Source organism: Capsella rubella, unplaced genomic scaffold, assembly GCF_000375325.1.
Source record: "Capsella rubella cultivar Monte Gargano unplaced genomic scaffold, Caprub1_0 scaffold_5, whole genome shotgun sequence".
NCBI lineage: Eukaryota > Viridiplantae > Streptophyta > Magnoliopsida > Brassicales > Brassicaceae > Capsella > Capsella rubella.
Window position 1 is genome coordinate 6,114,627 of NW_006238919.1, and position 18,034 is coordinate 6,132,660.

At 36.0% G+C, this 18,034-nt stretch overlaps 4 protein-coding genes across 4 annotated transcripts in view; all 4 read left to right on the top strand.

Moving 5' to 3' along the window:
- Window positions 1–31: 31 nt before the first annotated feature.
- LOC111830633 (probable disease resistance protein RPP1) lies at window positions 32–756 on the top strand. Its single transcript, XM_023783119.1, has 3 exons — window positions 32–496; window positions 587–695; window positions 752–756. The coding sequence occupies exons 1-3, from the start codon at window positions 119–121 to the stop codon at window positions 754–756; spliced, it is 492 nt and encodes a 163-aa protein (XP_023638887.1). The 5' UTR covers window positions 32–118.
- A 76-nt stretch (window positions 757–832) lies between these two features.
- Window positions 833–2,737, top strand: LOC17884943 (probable disease resistance protein RPP1). Its single transcript, XM_023783517.1, has 3 exons — window positions 833–874; window positions 1,029–2,563; window positions 2,648–2,737. The coding sequence occupies exons 1-2, from the start codon at window positions 833–835 to the stop codon at window positions 2,529–2,531; spliced, it is 1,545 nt and encodes a 514-aa protein (XP_023639285.1). The 3' UTR covers window positions 2,532–2,563; window positions 2,648–2,737.
- A 4,333-nt stretch (window positions 2,738–7,070) lies between these two features.
- The window catches only part of LOC17887200 (probable disease resistance protein RPP1), a 50,913-nt gene continuing 39,949 nt past the window's right edge, over window positions 7,071–18,034 (top strand). Inside the window, exons 1-5 of the mRNA XM_023783514.1 lie at window positions 7,071–7,687; window positions 7,822–8,944; window positions 9,022–9,327; window positions 9,475–11,168; window positions 11,263–11,672. Of these exons, the coding sequence (XP_023639282.1) occupies window positions 7,071–7,687; window positions 7,822–8,944; window positions 9,022–9,327; window positions 9,475–11,112 (3,684 nt within the window). The 3' untranslated portion in view covers window positions 11,113–11,168; window positions 11,263–11,672. The remainder of the gene's footprint in view (window positions 7,688–7,821; window positions 8,945–9,021; window positions 9,328–9,474; window positions 11,169–11,262; window positions 11,673–18,034) is intronic.
- Window positions 14,513–18,034, top strand: part of LOC17887535 (probable disease resistance protein RPP1) — a 5,395-nt gene continuing 1,873 nt past the window's right edge. Inside the window, 4 exon segments of the mRNA XM_006293227.2 lie at window positions 14,513–14,660; window positions 14,756–15,272; window positions 15,455–16,574; window positions 16,663–16,956. Of these exon segments, the coding sequence (XP_006293289.2) occupies window positions 14,513–14,660; window positions 14,756–15,272; window positions 15,455–16,574; window positions 16,663–16,956 (2,079 nt within the window).

The following is an 18,034-nucleotide window of genomic DNA, read 5'->3' on the forward strand; positions in this document are numbered from 1 at the left end:
CCCTGATGATGGCTTCGATGAGCTTGCTAGGGAAGTTGCAAACCTTGCTGGTAAACTCCCTTTGGGACTGAAGATTCTAGGCTCCACTTTGAAAGGAAAGCCCAAGGCAGAGTGGGAAATGACACTACCAATGTTAAAGACCAGCCTTAATGGAGAAATAGAGAGCATTCTAAAGTTCAGTTATGAGGCCTTAGATGATGAATATAAATATTTATTTCTTTATATAGCCTGCTTTTTCAACAATGAAGATCAACATAAAGTGGAAGAGATTCTTTCAAAGAAGTTCTTGTATGTCACGAAAGCTGGTATTCATGTCTTAGCTGAGAAATCTTTCATATCTTTTAACAGTATAAGGGGATATATACATATGCATGATGTGCTAGCACAATTCGGAAGAGAAACTTCTCGTAAGCAATTCGTCCACGATCAGTTTTCGAAATATCAGCTTTTGATTGATAAAAGAGATATCTCTGAAGTGCTTAGTAATGATACAACTGTAAGTTTTTTGCCTTACAATTGAGTTTATTTGATAACTAACTATGTTATATATCTACTAATTGTTTTCTTGTTTTGGCTCTTTTTTCAGGATGATAGACGGTTTATAGGCATGGATTTATCTATGACTGAGAAGGAAATGAAGATAAGTAAGAAAGCACTTAAAAAAATGTCAGATCTCGAAATCATAAGAATCAAGGGTGAGTGTCTTTCTCAGTTTGAGAGACTGCACTCACTTTTGTATCATTCTCAAAAGATTAGATTATTGGATTGGAGTTTTTTCGAAAGTACATGTTTTCGATCTAGTTTTAATTCGGAGTCTCTCGTTGAACTACGTATGTGGTTTAGCAAGCTTAAGAAGCTATGGAAAGGAACTAAAGTAAGTAATTTTGATTTAAGAAATTCAATTTTCAAAACCATTTTTTTATATTTCTATAATCTCATTAATTTGTATCCGTAAAAATATATAATGTTCAACAAATTCCAGCTTTATAAACCAATCCTGTCATCATTTTCTTAGTGTGTCAATGCAGCAACTTAAAAATCTCAAGTGGATGGATTTGTCTTATTCTAAAGATCTGAAAGAGCTTCCCGATCTTTCGACCGCAATTAATCTTGAAGAGTTAAATCTCACTAGTTGTAGGAGTTTAACGAAGCTTCCTTCTTCTATTGGGAATGCAACCAATCTCCGGGAACTAAATCTCTCTAAGTGCTCAAAGCTGGTGAAAATCCCTTCTTCTATTGAGAATTTGACCAATCTCCAGAAATTAGATCTCTCTAATTGCTCGAATCTTGTGGAGCTTCCCTCTATAGAGAATGCAACTAAACTTGAGCTATTGAATCTCAGTAATTGCTCAAGTCTACTAGAGCTACCTCCTTCTATTGGAACTGCCACAAATCTGAAGAAATTGTATGTCAGCGGATGCTCAAGTCTACTAGAGCTACCTCCTTCTATTGGAACTGCCACAAACCTTAAGAGATTGTATGTCAGCGGATGCTCAAGTCTCGTGAATCTCCCGTCCTCTATTGGAGATCTCACTAATCTCAAAGAATTGGATCTATCTAATTGCTCAAATCTGGTAGAGCTTCCTTCTTCCATAGGAAACCTTCAGCTATTGTCTTATTTGAGAATGAGAGGATGCTCAAAGCTAGAGGCTCTTCCTACCAACATCAACTTAGAATCTCTCGATTTACTTGATCTCACAGATTGCTCGCAGTTGAAAAGTTTTCCTGAGATCTCCACAAACATTAAGTCTCTGTGGCTCACAGGAACATCAATAAAAGAAGTTCCTTTGTCGATCATGTCGTGGTCTCGTCTTTATGATTTCAGTATCTCATACTTTGAAAGCCTCAAGGAATTCCCACATGCTCTTGACATCATCACGGAGCTGCAGTTGAACGAAGATATACAAGAAGTTGCTCCATGGGTCAAGGAAATGTCTCGTTTAAGAGTACTTAGACTCGACAACTGCAAGAATCTGGTATCACTCCCCCAATTTTCAGATTCTTTATGGAACATAGATGCAGACAATTGTCAATCCCTTGAGAGACTGGATTGTTCCTTTAACAATCCGAAGATCCTCCTGAAGTTCAGCAACTGCTTCAAACTGAATCAAGAAGCCAGAGAACTCATCATGCACACATCCACTTCTAGATATGCGGTGTTACCTGGTAAACAAGTGCCTGCCTGCTTCAATCACCGAGCTACTTCTGGAGGTTTATTGACAATCAAGTTAAATGAGTCGCCTCTTCCTAAATCTTTGAGATTTAAGGCTTGCATCATGCCGGTTAAAATTAATGAAGAAGCGGTTCATGATTTGTTGTATGTATATAATAAGATCATGGACAAACAGAATGATCTCAAAGTTCTGTGTAAACATGACATATATCGAGTTTTAACAGAGCATATCTACACATTTGAAGTTGAAACAGAGGAGGTGACTTTAACCGAGCTTCTCTTTAAGTTTACAACCAAAGATTATAAATGGAAGATAGGAGAATGCGGGGTATATCAAATCTTGGAGGTTCAGAGATGATGAGAGCTTCAGAGATGGAAATCAATGGGGAGGTTAGAAAATTCATGCCATTTTCGTCTTTATTAAGCTTTAGATTTATACAAGATTGTGTAATGTTTTATAGAATCTAATTGCAGATAAAGAACAGCGAAAATAGAGTCTAGAAGAAGAAGAAGGAAGAATCATCAAGAGCTATTGAGACTTTCAAATTCGTGTTTTTGATTCACTAAGTGCTGTGAAACGTCGCAGGATTGAGAGATAACATCATTAACCAGACCAAGTCAAGCAGATGAACAAAACAAAGGTAGAAGATAGAGTAATTATTCAACATTTGTTGTTAATTAGTTTAGTATCTCGGACAAGGATTTTGCAAGTTGAGATGTGCTTAGTCTTTGGAGAGTTGAATTAATATCTTTCATTGATGAATTTTGATGTTATGATAATACCATTGGAGATCTTAGAATTTCTCTCATTAAACAAACACGAATCAAACACGAATCAGACCTGTATTATGGAGCTCATTGTTTTGAGAAGGTAACTACTATATCTGTTTTTGAATGGTTTTAAGACAGTTGCTCCTCTGGTTAGCTAAATAAGTCAATAAAGTCACTATAGGTAGCTGAACCCTCCATATATATAAAACAAAGTATAGCTCGGTCGGTAGATTCAGTGCTTATGTCGCACTTCTCTTAATGAGTCTGTCCGTTCAACTATCGGAAAGGTGCATCAGCTTAATTAGCTCTTGTAGTGTCACTAGTCAGGCTGTTCGGTCAGTTATTTCTATTAAAAACAGCTTCATGTCTTACTACACTTTTAATTTTTGTAAATGCTTATATTCCTGGTTGATCAGTTTTGTTAGGACAAAGCTCACATGGAAACTTGAATCTTGATCTCTTACTTGGTTTATTTGTTTCTTTGACAGGTACTGGAGTACTTGCTTAAAGATGCATGTATGTGAGTCTTTGCTGGATAATATCACTGTGGAAATTTGATTATATTTTCAAGTTACAAGTCTCACTTTGTAAATACTATATGTAAGTTACAATTCTCACTTTGTTGGACATAATAAAATAGAAAATTCTGTTATTACATTTTAGACATCATAATGTCAATAGTGAGAAATTATATGACATGAAGCTTTAATCTTTTGTTGCTGTTTACTTTGGAAAACTTAATTGTCATAACATTATCTAATATACACGATTGATTGATAGTGATTATTGGAATTACAAAGCAAGAGTCTCTGAAAATTACGATGAGGCTTGACTTCCTTGAGAAACCTTTTGCATTGGTGCTGGGAGTTTGCACACTTTAGCAAAACTACACTAAACTTGTAGCCATGTGAGTTTGGGAAGGACTTGAGATACCATAGAGTATCACAAAATGTTTGATGAACATGATGAAAGCTTCACAAAATGGAGGAGGTATTAAAATTTTCTGCCATTTTCATCTTTTAAGTTTATAAAATTATGCATTACTTATGCTAAACTTGTGTATGATTGTCAATGTGTAATATCCCGGTTGTGTTTAAATGAAGATGGAGAAGAGGAGGAGAAGGTGAAGAAAGAATCTAAGTCATGAGGATATGTCAGATACTATTCACCATTGTGTAGCTAAGTAGCTGCATAATCTTATATTACAGTAGAATGCTGTTGAAATGAGAGAACAGAGAGAGCCATCATAATCTTGTTGGAACCAGAGTAAGAAGCATCTTGTCCAAACTAAAACCGTATTTTGAGAGAGTGCTTGTGTTTAGTTTTAATATTTGAGCAGATTCAAATTAATTATTATTATGTTGTGATAATGGATAACACACTAAATTTTTAGCAGAGGAGCTTTAGTCTTGTTGTTGTTGCAGTGATAACAAGCAGATACGTCAAAGGTATATTCATCTCATCTTTACTTAAACTCAATCTCTCAGATCATACAACAATTTGCCTCAGAATTCTCTGTTTGTAAACAAATAAGCATTTTTATAGAATAAATAAAATACATAAAAAGGAAAAAGAAAACAACACAATCTGTGTGTTGTATAAAGAAACATCCAAAGTCCCATCAAGCTTGCAAGAAGCCTCTGGATGCACAAGAGGGCGTTCTGGTGGTTCATCAGTGTAATAATCTTGTTCTTTCGCCTTGAGGTCTGCTACGATCACTCTCCCCGCTGCGTGGTACAGTATGATTGTGAGAGATCAAAGCATGCCACGGCCAGTGATCTTGGATCACTCGACGAGTCCAGGATCGTGGGGAGGATCCTTAGTATCTGCATCCAACAATATTTAACAGGTGCTTAAGGGTTATGTTTGGTGGTTGATTCCGAGACAAGTTTAAGAAAGGAATACCTGGAAGTCATTCTCCTCAAAGCTTGTGACACTCTCACGCCAGAAATACCAGTCAAGATGGCCAAGAAGAACTTATATTTCTAGATCTTGTCTTTTAGCCCTTCTTCTAGTTGGTTCAATGCATCCAACAAGTCCTTAAAACTTCAGAATTTAACTACGATCATGTACTTAAAAACAGATAATGTTGTAGGAACCACTTATATAACAAGATTTTTTCTCACTGTAGAGAATTAAGAATTTAAGTTCCACATGACAGCTAAATAAAAAGCAGTCCTCAGGCTTTGCATCTAACTCGTCTTACCTCGTCACTCCACGCTTGTGTTTGTAGACTGTGGATTACACGCGGGAGTCCAAGATCAACCATCTGGGCACCAAATGTACATTTTGGAAGCAAGTTCCTGAATGTCAATATGACAACCTATAAGATAAAAATATTGTCAGACTAACACAATAACAAGTGCATCACACGCACAGTTTATGAAAATGAAAGATTCTAAAACAAATAAAAGAAGCAAAATTCTTGGTATATTGTGAAACTGAGATTCTGATCAATCAACCAAACTATGTCATATATATGATCTTTAGCTGATTGCAGGATTACAATATTAACCAAGTCACACAAGAGAACAAAGCTCACCTTTTACTTAGTCGAGCTCTTAACTACTTCTGTGAACCTTTGCATTTTCCTAGATGTTGCCAAGTACTCTATTGCAGGCTCATAATTGGACAGAAGCCAGACGCAGAGACATGTTTCATACAGGAGCTGTCTTCAGAAAGCATACAAATCACATGAATTAGGCTTGAGAGAATGAACAACACTGATCTGAATCCCTACAAATGTAGACAGAACAAGCATAAGTAACCATCGTGGCGGTGTGGTAGCCGTATTGATGTCGTTTGGTTTTTCTGCGGAGATTTTGTGTTTTCCGGCGCCTGAGGTTGAAGATAAACTTCGTTGTGTTCGTCGCCGGATTTTGCTGGCACTTGTTGTAATTATGGGCCTTTAGGAAGACCAATAAACATTAAATTAAGCCCATTAACCATCTTTCTTGGCAAGATAAGACAGTGATCATCACTGATTGGTTTACTTAGTCGTTGATGATCACTGATTGGTTGATGTATATATATGTAGCGTAGAGGATATTTTTTTGAAAGTATAGACAAGAAAGAGGGAACTGATCTAGTATTGGTGTTGTTGATTTACTTTGGAACTCTTTTTTTTTGTAATATATTTTCATTAAACTTTTCAAGTTAAGGTGGATGTGTTTGTATTGTAACATTTGTTTCAAACCCACTCAAATTTTGGAGAAGGTTTAAGGCAAATAACAAACTGAATGCTATAAAAGTCGATAATTTTTTTTGTATATTTTAATTACATTAGATTATTCGTTTTTCACACATTTGTTTTTCTTCAGTTTTTCTTTTCTCAAAAACACTGCATAAGAAAAAGATTGAAACTTGATCAAATACATAAGTTTTACTGCTTTTTGACTAAAATCTCTTAAAGAATGTCACATATATTCGTAATTTCATTACAAAAAAAAATTAAATCTTCAGTATAATCAACTAATATAACTTGGCCAAGAAAACACATTATAAAGGTATACAAAATAAACATTGACAAGAAAACGAGCAAGCTGAAAAAAAAAACATTCATAACTAAAAGACGGAATCAATAGATCACTAGTTTATGGATTTGTCCATATAGACGTTAAAATGTGGTTACCATTAATTAAAAATCTCAAACTAAACAAAGAAGATATAGAAACCATCAATATAGATTGTCTTCTGTTCAATATAGACATCTTATAATGTCAAAGTAGGAGAAATGGTGTGAAGCTTGACTCTTTTGACCATGTTAAACTGAACAAATTCTTAAGAAGAGATCTCTGTTGATGTTAATTAAAGTGAACATGTTTTTACATATGTCTTTCGTCCTATCATTATTATAGAATGTGTGGACGTGAGGTGTTGTTGTTTGAGATGATAATAGTTTGATATACTTTTTAGTCGTCAATAGAGTTAATGGTGGTGGAGCATATGGAGACAGTGGTTTTGTCCTTAGCAATCATTTTCCACGAAATCTCACTTTATTTTCTATGGAGTTTCTAATCCAATAGAGTCTCTCTATCTCTATCGTAGAGAACCTCTTCCTCTTTGTTAAAATCTTTCTTCCAAGCATCTATCTAGGAATCCTTGATCCTCTCTCTGTACCATACTAATGAATTCTTCTTTTTTCCTTGGCTTTGTCGCAGCTACTGTAGGCTTCTTTACGTTTTATAGAAAATGCAGATTCCAACAAGACAACAAAGATACTACTAAATCTTCTTCTTCATCTTCTCCATCTCCTCCAAGTTCTTTGTCTCTTCCATCTCCTTCAACTTCCGTGTCTCAAGTTTGGGAACACCATGTCTTCCCCAGCTTCCACGGGGCAGATGTCCGAAAAACTATTCTTAGTCACATTTTGGAATCATTCAGAAATAAGGGAATCGACTCATTCATTGATAACGATATAGAGAAAAGTAAGTCGATCGGTCCTAAGCTTGTAGAAGCTATCAAAGGATCAATGATTGCAATCGTCTTGCTTTCCAAGAACTATGCTTCTTCGTCTTGGTGTCTTGATGAGTTGGCAGAGATCATGAAATGCAGGGAAGTGCCGGGTCACATAGTCATGACCATTTTCTATGAAGTTGATCCAACTGACATAAAGAAACAGATTGGTGATTTTGGAAAAGCCTTTAGAAAAACTTGTAAAGGTAAAACAAAAGAGCGTACTGAGATATGGAGAAAAGCTTTGGAGGATGTGGCCCAAATCGCTGGATATCATTCTCGCAACTGGTTTGTCCTCTTGATTTCTATCTCCTTAGTTAATATTTCCTTGTAGAGTTTATTTGCCACTTAAAAAAATATCAAGAAAAGAATTTATCATGTATCACTTATTGACAGTTTTACTTACTATCTTCCCATGTTAGGGTCAATGAAGCGGCCATGATCGAAAAAATAGCAACTGATATTTCTAACATGTTGAATAGCTCCACACCATCAAGAGATTTTGATGGTTTAGTAGGGATGGGAGCTCATATGGAAAATTTGGAACCGTTGTTAAGCTTAGATTTGGATGAAGTAAGGATGATTGGGATTTGGGGACCGCCTGGGATTGGTAAGACGACCATCTCCAGAGTTCTGTTTAACCAAGTCTCTAACAGATTCCAACTTAGTGCAATCATGGTTGATATCAAAGGAAACTATCCAAGACCGTGTTTGAATGAGTATAGTGCACAATTGCAACTTCAAAAGCAAATGTTGTCCCAGATGATCAATCATAAGGAAATAACGATTTCCCATGTAGGAGTGGCAAAAGAACGGTTAAAAGACAAGAAAGTGTTTCTCGTTCTTGATGATGTGGATCACTTAGGACAACTAGATGCATTGGCGAAAGAAATTCAATGGTTTGGTTCTGGAAGTCGGATTATAATCACAACTGAAGATCAAAGAGTTCTTAAAGGTCATGGGATCAAACATATTTACCATGTGAAGTTTCCATCAAGTGATGAGGCTTTTCAAATCTTTTGTATGCACGCCTTTGGACAGAAACACCCATATAAAGGATTCTATGAGCTTGCTAAGGAAGTTGCATACCTTGCTGGTAAACTCCCTTTGGGATTGAAGATTCTAGGCTCTGCTCTGCGGGGAAGGTCCAAGCAGGAGTGGAAAATGATACTGCCAAGGTTAAAGACCGACCTTAATGGAGAAATAGAGAGCATTATAAAGTTCAGTTATGATGACTTAAGTAATGACGATAAAGATTTATTTCTTTATATAGCCTGCTTTTTCAGCAACGAACGTCCTTATATCTTGGAAAACGTTCTTCATAAGAAGTTTTTGCATGTGACGCAAGCTGGTCTTCAAGTCTTAACTGACAAATCTCTCATATATATTGACAAATTCGGAGAGATATATATGCATACTCTACTTAAGCAATTCGGAATAGAAACTTCTCGTAAGCAATTCCTTCATCCTCAGCTTTTGAAATGTCAACTTTTGGTTGTTGGAAGAGATATTTGTGAAGTGCTCGGTAGTGATAAAACAGTAAGAGTTTTTACCCTACAAATTTAGTTTATTTGATAACTCCTTTGTTATCTAATATATATTTTTTTTTGGTTATTTTTCAGGATAATAGAAGTTTTATAGGGATTAATTTAGATTTATCTGAGACTAAGGAAGAATTGAATATAAGTGAGAAAGCACTTGAAAGAATGTCTGATCTCGAAATCATAAGAATCAGTGGTGATAAGGAGGATCTTGATCTTTCTCAGCTTGAGAGACTGCACTCACTTCTGTATCATTCTCAAAAGATTAGATTACTTGATTGGAGTTATTTCAAAAATACATGTTTGCCATCTACTTTTAATCCGAAGTTTCTCGTAAAACTAGATATGGGATTCAGCAAACTTCAGAAGCTATGGGAAGGAACTAAAGTAAGTATTTTGATTAAAAGAGAAATAATTTTCAAAACCTTTGGTTATATATCTAGAATTCTATTTACGTTAAAATTTCTAGTTTAGTTTACAAACTCCAACTTTATAAGCCAATCGTGTCAACATTTTCTTATTGTGTCAATGCAGCAACTTAAAAATCTCAGGTGGATGGATTTGTTTTATTCTAAAGATTTGAAAGAGCTTCCGGATCTTTCCACTGCCACTAATCTTGAAAAGTTAAATCTCTTTGGATGCTCAAGTTTAGTGGAGCTTCCTTCTTCTATTGGGAATGCAACCAATCTCAAGACACTAAATCTCTCGAAATGCTCAAAGCTGGTGAAAATCCCTTCTTCTATTGAGAATTTGACCAATCTCCAGAAATTAAAACTCAGTGAATGCTCAAATCTTGTGGAGATTCCCTCACTTGGGAATGCAACTAAACTTGAGGAATTGGATCTCTCTTATTGCTCAAGACTTGTGAAACTCCCGTCTTCTATCAATGCCACTAATCTCAAGCAATTGCATCTAAAAAATTGTTCTTCTGTCGTGGAGCTCTCCGCGATCGAGAATGGGACTAATCTCTATTTTCTGAATCTTAGTGATTGGTCAAGTCTACTAAAGCTCCCTCCTTCTATTGGAACTGCCACAAATCTGACGGAATTGAATATCAGTGGCTGCTCAAGTCTTGTGGATCTCCCGTCCTCTATTGGAAATTTAACTAATCTCCAACATTTGGATCTATCAAACTGCTCAAATCTGGTGGAGCTTCCTTCCTCTATCGGAGATCTCATTGATCTCCAAGATTTGGATCTATCTAACTGCTCAAATCTGGTGGAGCTTCCTTCCTCTATAGGGAACCTTCAACGTTTGTCTTTGTTGATAATGTGCGGATGCTCAAAGGTAGAGGCTCTTCCAACCAACATCAACTTGAAATCTCTCGGTTTTCTTGATCTCACAGATTGCTCGCAGTTGAAAAGTTTTCCTGAGATCTCCACAAACATTGAGTATCTGTTGCTCGCAGGAACATCAATAAAAGAAGTTCCTTTGTCGATCATGTCGTGGTCTCGTCCTTATGATTTCAGTATGTCATACTTTGAAAGCCTCAAGGAATTCCCGCATGCTCTTGACATCATCACAGATCTGCAGTTGAACGAAGATATACAAGAAGTTGCTCCATGTGTCAAGGGAATGTCTCGTTTACATACACTTAGACTCGACAACTGCAAGAATCTGGTATCCCTCCCCCAATTTTCAGATTCTTTATGGAACATAGATGCAGACAATTGTCAATCCCTTGAGAGACTGGATTGTTCCTTTAAACATCCAGAGATCCATCTGAGTTTCAGGAACTGCTTCAAACTGAATCAAGAAGCCAGAGATCTCATCATGCACACATCGACTTGTCAATATGCGGTGTTACCAGGTATACAAGTGCCTGCCTGCTTCAATCACCGATCTACTGTTGGAGGTTCCTTGACAATCAAGTTGAATGAGTCGCCTCTTCCTAAATCTTTGAGATTTAAGGCTTGCATCATGCTGGTTAATACTCATGAAGAAAGGGGTCTTCGTCCTTATCATTGGATGTTGGTATATATTAAACAGAATGATCTTAAAGTTCTGTGTACAGATCATCGTATTCATGCTTTAAAAGAGCATATCTACACATTTGAAGTTGAAGCAAAGGAGGTGACTTCCACCGAGCTTGTCTTTGAGTTCACAACCAAAACATATGACAACTGGAAGATCGGAGAATGCGGGGTATATCAAATCTTGGAGGCTCCTTAGTGTTAATAACGAAGATGATGAGAGCTTCGATCAGAGATGGGAATCGATGAAGGAGGGTTAGAAATTTTTATGCCATTTTCTTCTTCAATAAAAAGCTTTTAAATATATATAAGATTGTGTAATGCTATGTTTAATTGAAACTAACTGCAGATAAAGAACAACAAAATTAGAGTTCAGAAGAAGAAGAAGGAGGAATCGTCAAGAGCTATTGAGACTTTTAAATTCTTGTTTCTGATATGAAAAGTGCTGCGAAAGGTCGTGGGATTGAGAGAGAACATCATTAAACAGACCAAGTCAGGCAGATGAGCAGAACAACGATAGAAGAGACAATAATTATTCAACATTCTACAGAAATTATGTTGTTAATTAGATTAGTATCTTGGAAAAGGATTTGTAAGTTGACATGTGCTTAAGTCTCTGGAGAGTTGAAGTTAATAGTTGGTGTTTGTTGTTGTTGTTTGCTGGACTTTTTGGAGATCTTAGAACCTCTTTCATTAAATTTTTAGGTTAGGCTAATGTACAACAAACACGATTAGGGTGGAGTTCATTGTTTTGAGAAGGTTACTATTATATCTGTTTTTGAATGGTTGTAAGACAGTTACTCCTCTGGTTAGCTAAATAAGTCAATAAGTCACTGTAGGTAGCTGAACCCTCCATATATAAAAGAAGGTTGTTTAAGCAAAACAATGTATAGCTCGGTCGGTAGATTCAGTGCTTAGTTCGCACTTCTCTTAATGAGTCTGTCCATTCATCTATTCGAGCTCTCTATCGGGAAGGTGCAGTGGCTTAATTAGCTCTTGTAGTCACTAATCAGGCTGTTCAGCCAGTTACTTCTGTTGAAAACAGCATCTTGTATCTTTACTTCTTTTTTTGGAAACTGTATCTTTACTTCTTTTAAGTTTTGTAAATGCTAGGACAAAGCTCACATGGAAACTTGAATCTTGATCTCTCAATTGGTCTACTTGTTTCTTATACAGGTATTATTATGATTCTGTATTGGAAAGACAAGCCAACGAAAGGGAACCAGAAAGTGTATTATTATTCTGTATTGGTAAAGAATAGCCTAAGTCTACTGATCATTATAGCCTAGCATAGAATATGGACCAGGTAATGCAAAGCAATATAACACTTAGCTTGTTTCAAGTTGTTGATTCTGCAATTTGTTATGTCGTTGAAAATATTCACGCGTGTTAGATAAGTCCGTCCAGAAGGTGCTGCTAAATGCTGAATTTTTTACTGATTTTCTTAGTAAAAGCTGAATAATGTATTGTATAAAGTTTAGTTAAATGGCTACCTAATGTCATACACCTTTGTTAATTTGTATACGTTCTGCCTCTAGAAAACATACATCTTGTGCCAAGTTTATTATTACTGTTCTATAAACAAAGCAACATAAGAACCTGAAACAAACAAATGATGTAAGTTCAAATATCGTAGCCCAAAACATAAACAAACTATACATTTTAAAAAATATATATGAATGCTAATCAAAAGAGGGAAGAGCCAAAGTACAACATTTGATGAAATTGATTTAGAGTAAAGATCTGTATTAGAGAACTCGCGAGTTCTTGATAAACAGAAACGTCAAGAGTGATTCATAAGAGACCTAAGAAGCAAGAAACCAGAATTGTTTTCTTTAAAGGCAGTGGGAAAAAGTAGATGAGACGTTGAGGTTACTAGAGATAAGACAGACCTTGCACCTAGGTGATGAAACTGCGAGCCCTGAAAGAAAGTACAAGTATAATTCATAACTAAGAACATTCAAAACAACTTACAAGTATTTTGTCTTTGCTCGACAGTATAACCGTGGAAAGTTGATGATACTCCAAGTTCAGAGTCCCACTTATTATGTTGTCACTATTATTGAGATTTATAACTTAATAATGTAAGAGTATGAGAGAAATGATGTGAAGCTTGAAACTTTTGACATCTTTTGACATCTTTTTATTGTTAAAATAATTTCGATATATAAAATTCTTATATTGAATTATAATAAAATTAGGTTTTGGAATTTGCATTGATGAATTTTGGTTATGTTCGACTTATATATATATGGTCTACATTCGGTTCCATTGTGACTATCATTTCGTTCTTAAAAACCTTTGAACAAACCTTAACCTGAAAATTCAATGAAAAATATTCCAAAATCTCCCAAAAAGAATACCACAGTCAAATAATAAACATCAAAGATTATTAATTTAAAGACACTCGATGACTAATTAATAATCACTGTGAAGCAAACAGAGGCTAAAGCTTCCAGCTTTAGCTTGAATGAACACAAACCAAGGACCTTTGTAGACAACTGAGCTTGAATACCTGAAATGAAACTTCAACCAACACCACAAACAACACCAATAGACCAAAGCAACAACAAACAAAAACAGAGCACACAAGAGATTGTTAACCCAGTTCACGTCAAACCGACGCTACCTCTGGGCCGGGATTTGTCTCCCGGAATCCACTATTCGCAGAGTTTACAAAGAGATCTCTCACCCTTAAAGCCCCTTACAAAGCTCTCTAGATTCAATCTCTCACAAGCACTCTATGTTTCCCCAAGAACACAAAACACAAGTTTACTCTCTGTTTTTGTTCTCACTTCTTTTTCACCTTGTTCTCTCTCTCACACATACACTGCCCTTAAATAGATGCTAGCTCTTTAACCTAGACTCCTTGGTGACCTTCTGCGAAGCAGCCTCTTCCTTGGCGTTTTTCACAGTCAAGCTTTTTCTTGCCTTCAATTGCAGGTGCATAAGAAGACAGACGTACGCTTTGCTTTTGCTTTTACAGGCCAAACAAAACAGCTATATAAACACCATGAGTCATCATGCTGAGCTGGCACTACTTGATCTTCAAGTTTCTTTCTTTTGTCTTGTTCTTTGTTCACTAATACTTAACAATCACAATGTCAACTTGCATTAGAAAATGATTAGTGGAATTAGTAGTAGTAGTAGGTGTCATCGTTAGCATACATTTTCCACAAAATCTCTCACTGTATTTTCAAGGAAACATCCACTGAGTTTCTTCTCTGCAAAAAGTGTCGTCAACGAATCCTCTCATTCACACAGCAATTCTTTCAACAACCTCTTGGAGATTTCTCTGTCTTTTTTATTGCATCGGTGAGATTTTCTTACTCTTCTCTGTCTCAACTAAACTCCAACGTTTTACTGTTTTTTTTTTCTGTTTTTTTCTTAAGTTTTACTTAAGGTTTAATCACTCTGTAATCGAAGTGACTGGACTGGGTCTTGATGATGGTTTCTTTGTTTTCGATTAGTGTTTTGAGACCAGTTCTTGATTATGTGTTCTTGATTTTTAACTTTAAGGTTTCTTTGTTTTATTCAAAATTTTCACCTAATTGTGGGAACTTATGATCGCTGCAGTGTGAAACTTCTTGATTCCATCAATGGGTTCTGTAATGAGTTTGAGCTGTAACAAGAGGAAAGCTACGAGTCAGGACGACGTGGAAACCGAATCTGTTAAAAGACAAAAGATATGCTCAACTAACGATGATGAATTTTCTTGGAAACGTCCTTTGAGTTTCTGTGCCAACGGTCTGTTAACCTTTTCATATATCTATCAACTAATCTTGATTCTGTTTTTATCATACTAATGAATTCTTTTTATTTTTATTTTCTCTTTGACTCAGTTGCAGCGGGTGTTTATACAAAATTCAGATTCCAACAAGACAGCAAAGATATTATATCGTCTTCTGTGTCTCGAAACTGGAAATACCATGTCTTCCCAAGCTTCCACGGGGCAGACGTCCGAAGCAACTTTCTTAGTCACATCCTGGAATCATTCAAGAGAAAGGGAATCGACACATTCATTGATAATGATATACCGAGGAGCAAGTCGATCGGTCCTGAGCTCAAAGAAGCTATTAAAGGATCAAAGATTGCGATCGTGTTACTTTCCAAGAACTATGCTTCTTCTTCGTGGTGTCTTGATGAGTTGGCAGAGATCATGAAATACAGGGAAGAGTTGGGTAAAATAGTCATGACTATTTTCTATAAAGTGGAACCAACTGAAGTAAAGAAACAGACGGAAGATTTTGGAAAAGCCTTCAGAAAAACTTGTAAAGGTAAAACAAAAGAGCGCACTGGGATATGGAGAAAAGCGTTGGAAGATGTGGCCACAATCGCCGGATATCATTTTGACCAAAGGTATGTCCTCTTGATTTATACTCTCCTTAAGAGTTAGAGTTCAAAGTTCAAACTATGTTAATTTGTAGCCTTTAAAAAGATTAAAACACAGAAACTACATATCTTTAGGATCTGTATGTATGCGAATTTTTCATGACTAGACTATTGATTAATTTAATTATGTTAATATCCTCCAATGTTAGGGTCAATGAAGCGGCCATGATCGAAAAATTAGCCACTGATATTTCAAACATGTTGAATAACTCGACACCGTCAAGAGATTTTGATGGTTTAGTTGGGATGGAAGCTCATATGGAAAGGATAGAGCAATTGTTAAGCCTAGATTTGGATGAGGTAAAGATAATCGGGATTTGGGGTCCGCCTGGTATAGGTAAGACAACCATCGCTAGATTTATGTTAGACCGATTCTCCACCAGATTCCAACTTAGTGCAATCATGGTTGATATTAGAAGAAGCTATCCCTATCCAAGATCTTGTTCATATGAGTATAGTGCGCAGTTGCAACTTCAAAACCAAATGTTGTCTCAAATGATGAATCAGAAAGATATCAAGATTTCTCATTTAGGAATGGCCCAAGAATGGTTGAAAGAAAAGAAAGTGTGTCTCGTTCTTGATGAAGTAGATCAGTTAGGACAAGTGTATGCCTTGGCGAAGGAAACCCGATGGTTTGGTCCTGGAAGTCGGATTATAATCATAACAGAAGATCTAAGAGTTCTTAAAGCTCTTAAGATCAATCATTTTTACGCAGTGAATTTTCCAACAAGTAATGAGACTTTTCAAATCTTTTGTATGCATGCCTTTGGACACAAGCACCCAGATAATGGCTTCGATGAGCTTGCTAGGAAAGTTACATGCCTTGCTGGTGAACTCCCTTTGGGTTTGAAGATTCTAGGCTCCACTTTGAAAGGAAGGTCCAAGGCAGAGTGGGAGAGGACACTACCAATGTTAAAGACCAACCTTAATGGAGAAATAAAGAACATTATAATGTTCAGTTATGCTGCCTTAGATAATGATGAATATAAATATTTATTTCTTTATATATCTTGCTTTTTCAACGGCGTATATCAACATAAAGTTGAAGCGTTTCTTGGAAAGAAGTTCTCGGATGTGAGGCACGGTCTTGATGTTTTGGCTGAAAGATCTCTCATATATATTGAATACGGAATGATACAGATGCATCGTTTGCTACATCAATTTGGAATAGAAACTTCACGTAAGCAATTTGTTCAGCATGGCCTTAGGGAACATTATCTTTTAGTCGATGCAAGAGATATATGTGAAGAGCTTAGCAATGATACAAGAGTAAGTTATGATGTTGCAATATTATGCTGTTGCAACATTACGACTGAGTTTATTTTACAACGAACCATAACTGCTTCTTTTTTTCCAGGATAATAGGCGTTTTATAGGCATAAATTTAGATTTATCTAATACTGAGGAAGAGCTGAGCATAAGGGAAAAAGCACTAGAAAGAATGTTAGATCTCCAATTTGTAAGAATCAATGGTGTGGACCTTGCTCATGCTGAGAGACTGCATTCACTGCTTCATTATCCTCAAAATATTAGATTAGTAGATTGGATTTATTTCCAGAATACATGTTTGCCATCAACTTTTAATCCCGAGTTTCTCGTCGAACTATGTATGAGTTCCAGCAAGCTTCAAAAACTATGGGAAGGAACTAAAGTAAGTAATTTTTAATTTTTTAAAAAAATTATTTTTCAAAACCTTTACTAATATTTCTAGAATTTGTTTAACAAACTCCAACTTTATAAAGCCAATCATGTCAATATTTTCTTATTGTGTCAATGCAGCAACTTAAAAATCTCAGGTGGATGAATTTGTCTGATTCTGAAGATCTAAAAGAGCTTCCCGATCTTTCAACTGCCACTAATCTTGAAGAGTTAAATCTCCAAGGATGCTCAAGTTTAGTGGAGCTTCCTTCTTCTATTGGGAATGCAACCAATCTCCGGGAACTAAATCTCTATAAGTGTTCAAAGCTAGTGAAAATCCCTTCTTCTATTGAGAATTTGACCAATCTCGAGACACTAAATCTCTCTTATTGCTCAAAGCTGGTGAAATTCCCTTCTTCTATTGAGAATTTGACCAATCTCCAGGAATTAAAGCTAAGTAATTGCTCAAGTCTTATGGAGCTTTCCTCACTTGGGAATGCAACTAAACTTGAGGAACTAGATCTCTCTTATTGCTCAAGTCTTCTAGAGCTTGAGAAGCTTTGGGAAAGAACCAAAGTAAGTAATTTTGATTTTAAAAATTCAATTTTCAAAACCATTTTTTAATATCTATGGTTCGTTTCCGTACAAATGTCTTAGTATAGTTAACAAACTACAATTTTATAAGGCAATCATGTCAACATTTTCTTATTGTGTGTGTCAATGCAGCAATTTAAAAATCTTAGGTGGATGGATTTGTCTTATTCTAAAGATTTGAAAGCACTTCCTGATCTTTCAACTGCCACTAATCTTGAAGAGTTAAATCTCCAAGGATGCTCAAGTTTAGTGGAGCTTCCTTCTCCTATTGGGAATGCAACCAATCTCCGGGAACTAAATCTCTTTAAGTGTTCAAAGCTGGTGAAAATCCCTTCTTCTATTGAGAATTTGACCAATCTCGAGACACTAAATCTCTCTTATTGCTCAAAGCTGGTGAAAATCCCTTCTTCTATTGAGAATTTGACCAATCTCCAGGAATTAAAGCTAAGTAATTGCTCAAGTCTTATGGAGCTTTCCTCACTTGGGAATGCAACTAA

Bases quoted from the DNA above. Each gene is read 5' to 3' on its own strand.
- LOC111830633 (XM_023783119.1), top strand. From the start codon at position 119: ATGACACTACCAATGTTAAAGACCAGCCTTAATGGAGAAATAGAGAGC. The intron at 497-586 runs GTAAGTTTTTTG...CTCTTTTTTCAG, and splicing joins TGCTTAGTAATGATACAACT to GATGATAGACGGTTTATAGG.
- LOC17884943 (XM_023783517.1), top strand. From the start codon at position 833: ATGTGGTTTAGCAAGCTTAAGAAGCTATGGAAAGGAACTAAA. The intron at 875-1,028 runs GTAAGTAATTTT...GTGTCAATGCAG, and splicing joins AGCTATGGAAAGGAACTAAA to CAACTTAAAAATCTCAAGTG.